Source organism: Primulina eburnea, chromosome 18, assembly GCF_022965805.1.
Source record: "Primulina eburnea isolate SZY01 chromosome 18, ASM2296580v1, whole genome shotgun sequence".
NCBI lineage: Eukaryota > Viridiplantae > Streptophyta > Magnoliopsida > Lamiales > Gesneriaceae > Primulina > Primulina eburnea.
In genome coordinates, this window is record NC_133118.1 from 178,106 (window position 1) to 188,700 (window position 10,595).

The window sequence follows — 10,595 nt, forward strand, 5'->3', positions numbered from 1 at the left end:
AACTTGTCCAATGTTCATAACGTGTTTCATGTTTCCTTGCTACGAAAGTATTTGGCCAACCCTTCTCATGTTCTTCATTTTGAACCATTAGAGCTTGCACCGAATCTCTCGTACGAAGAACGACCGGTCCAAATCCTCGATAGGAAATCAAAAGTGTTACGAGGCAAGGAAATACCCTTGGTGAAATTGTTATGGCGCAATCATGCAATTGAAGAAGCAACTTGGGAACGAGAAGACGAGATTCAACAGAGATATCCTGAACTAAATGGTACGTCAAATTTCGAGGACGAAATTCTTTGAAGGAGGGGAGAATTGTAATGCCTGGTTACTCGTACAAATGATATTAATGCGTTTATGTCATTTAATATATAGTTATTTAGCTCATTATGTTTCACGTGTTGATTGAGGTATTGATATTGAGATTGAACATGAGTTTTATATTGTTCATGGTGTATTGAGAATGAATATATGTCAAAATAGTGATGGTAAGATGTGTACATAGAAATAGTGTAATGGAAGTTGTGGGAAATGAGATGTAAATATGGTAGTTCGTACGAGTTTTTGTATAATGATTTGAATATTGATCCAAATTGTGTGAGGCCATAACCATTAGAAAGCTAAGATATAATACTACAACTTTCACGTTTTGGGTTTTGTCCAAATCATTGTGGAATACAAGCCAAAAGTGCCCCGAAGTGTGTCGCGTATACCGTTATTCCTTCACTGACAAATGTTGGGAGAATGGGCATAACGTTTTACTCAGACCTCCAAATGACCTGAAATTTGGGAAGATTCAAGAAAACACATAGGGCTACAACTTTGTAGTTTACCATTTTTTCAGATTATGAAGGGAAGAGCCGTTTCTGGAGCGATTTCTGATGAAATAGGGTGCAGAGTCGAAACCTGTGCGCTCGGGCCGAGGTGAATGTCCGCCCGGGCTGACCTGCACAAGAAATAAAATGTTAGGGCCGAGAATTATCCGCCCGGGCGGTAAAAGACGTCCGTCTGGGCGCTGCCTGATGTATAAAAAGATAAGTATCGAGTTTTCTAAGCACTTTCCACCATTCTCACCTTCTCTAACAGCATAAACTCGAAAGAAAACCTAGAAAACTTCCTCCAAATGCTTTCTTCTTTATTCCTTTCATAGAATTGAAGTTAGAATTAAGTTCTCCATCACAAGAACTTCATAAGGGTGTAAGTTTTCTTCTCTTTTAGTTATTGTACATGTAGGGGACAACAAAGAAATGAGTTTCATCTAGTATTTACAATAGTGACTGAATTATTGATGTATTTGACAGTATAGGAGCGAGAAACATCGTCTCCAACCAGTGTTCTTAAGTTTGGACTGTAAGTTGGCATGTTCTTGAAGTAATACATGAGTATTATTATGATTTCAATTGCTTCATATTGATTATTACTATATGTACATTGTTAGTATGCTTATTGATGAAACATAGCACAATATTCCACTGTTATGTATTAAATATGAAAGGAACTCATGATTATTGAAGAAGGGTGTTATGTTATGAACATGAACATGAACATTGAAGGAAAATGATTGATTTATAAATGATATAGAGCTTGTTGACACCATGGGTGGTTTTAAGTCCACCAAAGCTATTGGCCAATATATGTTCATGGGGCGTGGGGTTGACAAAGGTTGCTTCCATACGTCCAACACAGTAGTAACTATATAATAAAAGCAAACACGGTAGTACAGGTCAACTAATGAGGCTCAAGTACAAAAATGAACATGAATATATGCTATGATATGACATGGTTTAAAGATTCATTGTTGTTCACTGACTTGATATGTATGTTCCTTCTACGCATATTGATACATACAAGTGCCAACTTATTGAGTTTTATAAACTCACATAGCTCATGTATTACAGGATCAGGTAGTGAAGATGCATAGGATGCCGGTTCACCAATGGATGCTTGTGACGTGCCTCACCTCGACAAGAACCGGGATTCTTATTGTATAGCTCACGCATATGTATTATAATGAATTTAATGTCAGGGTTTGAAACAAGTTCCACAATATATGTGATGGTACAATGTACGTTTGTATATGAAATGTGTTTCTATGTATATATGAATGTTGTTGCTTGAGTGTTGGTTTAAACAAAAATGTAGTTATACTAAGTATAGAGTAAGGGTGTGACAGTTTCATTGTCTAACTATAACACAATATCAAACCATCAAAACCATTTCATTCTTTTCTTCTCCAAATCTTGGCATAAGCGTTCATCTTGCTGCGACAACTCAGACGTACCTAAGCTTTCTTACTTGCATCACATGAACATAACTGGAATGAGTTTATGAAATTCAACAAGTAGAATCGTTAATAACAAAATACATATACAGTTCTTTTTTAAAACGTAGCCTCAACATCATTTCATAAACATTATCGTAACATCATTGATAGTTCTTTGTGATAGTTCATTCATTCATTAACCCTTCTTCGTATAAATGAATATGTGAGAGGGACATGTACTTCTTCTTATAAACGAATCTGTGAGAGAATACATGTTTCATCCTTAATTGGCCAATAACATTGTGGATTTAAAATTACCAGAGGCAACACCGCTACTATCACTATCAATCCATTCATTTAATCACATTAAACTTTATTGAAATATTTCATCGAACACTTTGAAAGCGTCTTTCATTGTTTAGCTCCTTCATTCAAAAATGAATATATTTGCATTACAATACATACATATCTACATGTATAGCATTTGTACAACAATTGAAAGGAGCAAAAATCATTAAAACACAACAACATATACATAAGATCATGTGAGCAGCAAGGAATCGATTTCTACTTACAACCACTTGAAGAAATGATAATCTTACTTTTGGTAATGATCCTACAACATAAATCCAAATGTTGAACTTAATAACCAATCCTCAACTTCACCTTCAATGATATATCCCAATGAAATGAAGAATAACTTACTTACTTATAATCCCCTTACATGAAAGATCAAGTTCCAACTCCAATGGAGATGATAATTGCTTGAATTAATGAGAATATAAGAAGAAAAATGAAGAACCCTAAGTTTCCCCAAACCGACAGAAAGATAGAAGAAGAGAAGGGAAATGAGATAAAATGAATCCAACCTCCCATCTTATGCCTTAAACACTCAAAACACGTTTTTTGTACGACGCTAGGACGGTCGAGTTTTACCGCCCCATAGCCTAGCCATGATCGTGCGCGGTTTGAATCGATCGGTTCAGCATGTGTTTTGTCGTTAAAAGACACTTTTTCTATCCCTTAGATGTCTCTCATTGGCAATGTGTCCTTTGGGTTCATAATACGGTTCATATAGACAATCAAACGTTGAAAATTTCGAAAATAAACGTTTAAACGTCGAATAATTTGTTCGAAATATTTTTCGTGTCAAAATAATAATCATGCGTAATATGATTTAAATTGTGCAGAAAAAAAGGATTAAAAACGTATCTTTGCATTAAAAATGCTCAGAAATTCGATGATGGGTGCGAGCTACGAAGAACAGACGTAGGTTCGACGAATCTCCTTCAAAATTCTCCTTGATGTTTTTGAAAATTGTGATGTGTCTGTTGATGATGTGGACGGCTGATACGGTGGTAGAAATATAGGTTTTTTAATTACTTTTAGTTTAACTTTTGGATTCTAGGTTTCTAATTAAAATAACATAGGCCCACTAATCCTATCTAATTTTTGCCCATTAAGTCCCATTAAATTATAAAATATCGTTTGATAAAAATCATTTTAAAAATAATAACTTTCGGGCCCATAAAATTACTCGTTTGACCAAAACGACTTCCTAAGCAAAATAATACTCGAGTCGTAAAAATATTTGGGTTCCAACATATTTATAAAAATTTAAATCATATTTTTGAGCCTTAAAAATATTTATTGAAAAATATTTTCATTTAAGTCGTCCCTGATCTCCTTTCCTCGGCCTGATCGAATATCCGAATAAAAATCTTAATTTCATGAAATCTAGTCAACTAATGCAATTAAACATTTAATCATAAATAATCATCTCATTTAAGCATCTTTTATATTTAAATTTAAAAATAAAATAAAAATAACATAACTTGACTAAAAAAATAATGTGACCATTTATAGTTATTTGTAATGATTAAATTTTGAATTATATCTTAAAAAAAATATTTCTGCATACAATAAAGAAATTATAGTCACATTAATATTATAATGGGAGTAATTTTTTTAAAAAAGTATATAAGAATTAAATGAATATTTATGTAAATTATTACCTCTTTTCATATTTGACGGAAGGATATATGCAATTAAAAAGTAAAATCGCCGTTTCCGTGTTCAATATTTTTTTAGGCGGCGACGACGACTTCGTCTCTTTCGTTTCTCGTTTCCCCTTTCGCCAGGTAAGATTTTTCCCTATAAATTTTGTTTTCGATTTTGAACATGTCGTTTGTTCACTGGCATGATCGACGAATATACATCTACAAAAGATTAAAGAAAATAGGCCGGCCTTTAGCCGAAATCTATTTGGACTGAGATTAAAAAGATTAACATTATAATGGGCTCAGTGTACTTGCCCCTACCAGTATCAACACAAACCAAAACCCTAGTCTCTTGTTAGTCCAAAGATTGAAGCATTTCTTGTTCGACCATTTTCTTCGCTGATTATCCAAAGACGAGGCGAAGATCGAGGAATAAAAGTGTAAGTTGCCGAAATACGAGTTCTTGATTTTTGTATAATTTGTGGATTTTTCTAGGCGATTTACATCAGACATTAGTTATACTTCCTTGAGTGAGAGAACTGTTTTTTAATCATGGTTTCTATGTCTGTAAGAACTACATATGCATTATTAGCGATTCGCGAATGAGCTAAAATATCTGTTTTACTCTTTGTTAATCAGGTATTTTTACCATCTAAAAATGAAAATCGATAGAAGAAATATCTGTTAAGTGATAGAATTTATTTTTAATTAAAATGGATAGAAGGCCCAGTATAGTTCGACAAGCCTAACCTCTTGATAGTCGCTGTTCGACCATCTTCTTTGCTCAAGGACGACTACTAGTGTAAGTTACCCAAATCCCGCTGCTTACTTTTGTATAATTTGAGTGATAGAATTTGTCTTTAATCATGCAACTGTAAATATTTTTGTTTCTTTGAAGAATGGTCAATTTTTCGTGTTTTTTGTGGATCACTTCGAATTTTCAGGTAATTTAAATCGAAACACAACTTTTGTTTTTGAAAGGGTTCACGTTGTAGTCAGTTTTTTGCAGTGGAATAGTGAGTCTGGAGAATTTGGCTTGTAAAAAAGAAAACCTTTGAAAAAGGTGCAGATGAATTTGTACTATTTCAATGGGATTTTAGTATTTTAAGTTAGCATTTGTCTCGATTATGCTCTTGTATAATTTGTTGTTTATGGTTTAAGCATTTGTCTCGATTATGCTCTTGTATAATTTGTTGTTTATGGTTTCTTTTATACAGGCCCTTTCTAACTTTTGAACTACGGTCGCCACCCATGTCTAATAAGGGGACAATGAATGGCGCAGGGGCAGATGATGACAATAACACATCCTCCGGAGATACAGGAACTGGAAGATTTGAAGATTTTATGTTTTTGGAAGCAATGAAAGAACGAGGTTGCCAATTGTTGCTCCAGAAACTCCAAGAAAAGAAACCGGAAGACATCCAAATCATCTTTTCAAAGTTGAAGGATTACATATGTCAATTGATGTTTAATCGGTTCGGGAGCCATGTAGTTCTAAAGCTTTTCGAGGTGTGCGATGAAGAACAGAAGAATCAGTTGGTTTCTTCGATCACTGCTGATGTCCGATTGCTATTTTCTGTCTGTTTCGATCCTCGAGGGTATGAATTAATTTCATGATGGCCCTACAATAGTCATTGAATGAATGTAGTAACTTCATTTTATGATTTTGGTGTTCCTTTCTTTGTAGATCCGAGACCATGCAGAAAATCGTAGGGTTTCCCATGGAAGAAAAACAAATATCTCTTATTATGCGCTTCTTCAAACATTTCGCTGTTCCCCTCGCAAACCACCCGATTGCTTCTCAAGTTATTGCCGAGTGCTTCAACATTTTTCCACACCCTGCCGAGGAAACACAAGTATTTACTATTGGCTGACTTTTATCTTTTTTAATAAAAAAAGTACCCTATCATCGGTTCACTCTTCTTTATTAGGAAAGGGAATTAGAATCCTGAGATAAGAATTTTATCAGATTGATCGGAACAAATAGATGTAGGAAATAAATAGAATTGGGTGTTATACAATATGTTATGGCATTATCTTCACAGTCTAGAGTCATTATCAGTGGGGTGTATTCAATTCAGAGTTTTGATGACTTTTAATGACTTTTTTAAATGATAGACTTCTTATGGATTTGATAAATTTTTATTGACTTTTATAGAATCTCACATATTTATAAACAGATTTATGTGAATTTATGTAGACTTTTTTGCAAGATTTTTATAGACTTTTGTGGATTTTTTTATTATAAAATTTTGTACTTAACTATAACATGTGATTTTTTTATTAATTTCTTTGAACTAATAATTAATTGACATATATAACATATTTAGTTTGAAATTATTTTTAATATTTATATTAATAAATAAATTAACTTATTTAAAAGTTAAATCGTTTAATCCTTACATATGCATATATGTGGGTTTATATGCATGTTTGTAAATTTTTTAAAATACATCAATTGATTAACATGTAACCTTCTTTTTAAATTGATAATATACATGTGAAAATAATATTATTTATTATTGTGTGAATATAATTTTGTATAAAAATATCATAACTTATATATTAATTGAATTAAACAACATTTTTTTTAGAACTATATATTAATTGAATAAAAATATCATAACTTATATGAATATAATTTTGTATAAAAATATCATGTGAAAAATCATGGTTGTTACGAGACTATTTAATTATTAAGAATTAAACAACATTTTTTTATCATCTTTTATTATTATTGAATATTACATTAATTTGTATAAATCATAAATTAAAAATCACAAAAGCAATTCTATAATTCAAACTTTCCCGTGATATTAAAATAAAAATTTATTAAATGAACAATCAGCCAAAAAATGAAAAATTTGAAAAGGAAAGATGAAAATATATATAGAGATACACTTCGAAAATTTGAGAGTGATAGAAATAGATGAGAGGAGAGAGGATAGGAAGAGATGTGATGTGAAGCGAAAGAGAGAAAAATAAATAGCTTGTGTATGAGTTAGAAGTTTTAAAAATCCATTCAAATCTTTGGGGTGAAACAAATACAATTTTTTACAATTTGTAGTTGTACCTTAGGCTTTAATGTTTGTATGTCAATGAATTCCATGGAGTTATTAAAAGTCCATGGAAAATTTGAATATCTATAGACTTTTACAGAGTTTATAAAAGTCAATGTTGAATACCACTTGACTTTTTAAAACTCCATGAAAGTCTATTTTGAATACCACAAGACTTCTATAGAGTATGCAAAAGTCTTGATTGAATACTTCTAGATTTTTAAAATCTACAAAAGTCATTAAAAGTTAATAAATTTCTTAAGTTGAATACACCCCCCTCAGTCAAAGAACACCATGCATTGAAGGGTGGTAGAATATTGCAATTTTGCAATCTGATTATATATAAATCTGCTTTAAAACTTTCCCCGCCCCTGCCAAAGAAACAGAAGTATTTGACACTGAATTTTATCCTTTTTTTTTTTTTACATTATGATATCTGAAAAAGTTTTCGTTTTTTCGCAGCCAATACTCGAGACCATTACTAAATATTGTTTGGAGTTGGCCGTTGACGAGAACGGGTCCAAAATTATAAAAATCCTCCTATCAAGCGACGTACGTGCTATTGTTGAAAAAATACAATCAAACACATATCATTTGTCTATGGATGAATTTGGGTATGTATACGTAGACCCACACATGTTTCCTTTTCATATCTCACATAAAATAGAACCTAGCTTCATACTTAATCCACATGTCCCTTGAAGTGTGCCGGATATATATCTCAACTCGGTTGTGAATTTCTATGAATTAATTTAGAATGTGTTTGGACGGAAGAATATCAAATGTAAATTTGTTGTTTAGACATATCGATATAGAAATGTTCAAGAAAATGCGACCTGTTTTCATGAAACAAGAAATGACTTTATTACTGAAAAATTGTAACAATCCGGTTTCAGGAGTTCTGTCATTCAGCATCTGATAGGACTAGAGACACGATATGTGATACAGCATTTAGTATATGAAATGCAAGGGCTTTTCACTTTCCTGTCCTACTACAACAAATATGGAAGCGATGTTGTGAAGAAATTGATAGGTGCATCCAGAGCGAAATATGCACCTCAAATCATCTCTGAGATGATCAAGGATCCTTGGTTGTTGGCTGCCCTAGCAGATCCTCATGGCTTCTCTCTTCTCAAATATGCTAAAAAGTTCGCTAAGGTACCGATAAAAATGTTCATATTTATTTCTTTATTTGCTGTATACCTAGCTCAAATTAGACAAAATTTAAGGTCAATACAACATTATACAATCTTGCAGGGAACTGATCTCAAGACTTTGAATGATCTGATTTGCCAATACTCTCAACCGCTGAAGAAAAAATGAAAGTGGAATCATGTCTGCTATGCGTTGACCGCATTAGCTTGTTTTGTGAGTTCTCTGATGTTTAAGTTATATTTCCTCTCTGTGTAACTGAAATTTTTTTAGAGTTTAAATGAAACTTTTGCACCAAGACACATGAAATCGTGTACTTAGTTTGTGAAGGGTGTGTGTTGATTGAGTTGGCTATTGGTTGTTTGCTAAGTTGCGCGTAAAAATTATGATGTAGTGTACAGACCAGAGGTTTTGGCATGTATATTCTCATTTGTATGTAGGCTGTTGGTGCAAATGGTCTTTTGGTTGATTTTTCAATTGGTTTTTCTTAGTTATGTTGACTCGTATTTGGACATTAGACAATCAGTTGATTACTGTTTCCTGATATAGAAGTTTCTTGATAAAATTTGCTGCTTTCGGGATATTTTCACCTGAAATTGTTTCTTGTATTCTTTTGACACGGGAAAAATCTAGTTTTGCTTACCTCATGTTTACACTCTGCATCCCAAGTTTTAACTCGACCACCATCTGTTTTTGTGGACCACTATGGTTGAGTTTTGATGTGGGAAATGGAAAATAGTGGACAGTGACTCTCAGTTGGTGTTGCCTAGAACTATAGTGGAGCAGTATCACTGGAAAAAATCTCTCTTCATTAGGTGCAGAGTTATGTTCGAGGCAAAATTCCACTACTTCTGGACATTCATAAGAAAATAGGAAACTTGATGAGTGGAGGGTTAATACGTCCCGACAGTCTGTGCCATTCTATCCCTTAAAAAAAATTTGTTTCCCACTTCTGATCACCATTCTGCTTCAGGATCTTACAGAAATAGGGGTGTAAAAGTGACGTCGAAGCATGCCTTTCCTTTTCGCCATTTCAGGCTTCGCTTTGCTGACTGTGATAGCTCTGCATTTAGCTTATATGTTCTTGCAGTAACAAAATCTTCACAACTGAAGATTGGAGTCGTTTTGCTTTATTTAATTCTTCACGATTTCCATTAGGTTTCTCTTAGCAGTTGCAAAAGTATATCCTATTATTACATTAACAGCTTAACTTGAATTTGGACCAATTTAAGCATCTAAACGAGTCATAGGAGTATCACGAGATATGGTCTTAGTTTTTCAGTCTAGTTGTCAGGAGTTGCTCGTATAACGTATTCGACAGGAAAGGAAAGGGAGTTGGTGTAGGTGGTGGCTGTGGATATTGCCATAGGAACTTCGTTTGTTGCTCTCCAACTGCCTGATACGGATATTGCCATGGGAACTTTGTTTGTTGCTGTCCAAAACTGTGTTGTTTGATCCACAAGCATTATTTATTCTGTCCAGAGTATGTGGAACTTGCCTTTCAATTTTAAGTTGTGTTTTCTATTTTGGTTTCTGGGAGTTTACAATTAATGTGGCTGTGTCAATCAGAACTTGGTGCTTTGATTTTCTGTATGCTTTTGGCTGCAATTGATTAGGAAGTAATCCAAAAACTATCCTTGGACTTTATTTTGGAAAGGTCATGAATGAACTTGTCCACGTCTTTGTTTCAATTGGTTTTTAGTTATAGTCATCAAGGACTCTGTTATTGATGATCTTTTTTTATATATTTTTTTATAAGAAAATAATGTAAGCTTTTTAGTGATGATGATAATTTATTAATTTTTTTTAAAAAAAGAATGGACAAATGTCTAGGCTTCACTTCACACTAGGCGAATATGCCAAATATTAAAATACTGATAACACGGAAGTGCAATAATCCATGAGACCATCTTATAGAAATTTTTGTGTTAATTAAATTATTTGGTGAATAATATTCATAAATTATCAGATATTTTAACCCCCATGGTGCAACCAGCAACCACTAGTCAAATCCACTATTTTTCGAGGGGAAAAATTGTAATTAACTCGAATATATGTGTTCTTTTTGGATTTAAAATATGTGTTTTTATATATAAAAAAAATTTGAGATAATAATTTAGAGAA

At 32.9% G+C, this 10,595-nt stretch overlaps 1 protein-coding gene across 1 annotated transcript; it reads left to right on the forward strand.

The window, feature by feature from the left end:
- The first annotated feature begins 4,348 nt into the window (after nt 1-4,348).
- On the forward strand, nt 4,349-8,773 carry LOC140820319 (pumilio homolog 12-like). Its single transcript, XM_073180667.1, has 6 exons — nt 4,349-4,401; nt 5,543-5,858; nt 5,948-6,116; nt 7,782-7,933; nt 8,216-8,477; nt 8,577-8,773. Exons 2-6 carry the CDS (start codon nt 5,605-5,607, stop codon nt 8,640-8,642), a joined length of 903 nt encoding a protein of 300 aa, XP_073036768.1. The 5' UTR covers nt 4,349-4,401; nt 5,543-5,604; the 3' UTR covers nt 8,643-8,773.
- Nucleotides 8,774-10,595: the final 1,822 nt, after the last annotated feature.

Coding starts and splice junctions, on each gene's coding strand:
- LOC140820319 (XM_073180667.1), top strand. CDS start 5,605: ATGTTTTTGGAAGCAATGAAAGAACGAGGTTGCCAATTGTTGCTCCAG. Junction 7,934..8,215: donor TTGTCTATGGATGAATTTGG/GTATGTATACGT, acceptor ATCCGGTTTCAG/GAGTTCTGTCATTCAGCATC. Junction 8,478..8,576: donor ATGCTAAAAAGTTCGCTAAG/GTACCGATAAAA, acceptor ACAATCTTGCAG/GGAACTGATCTCAAGACTTT.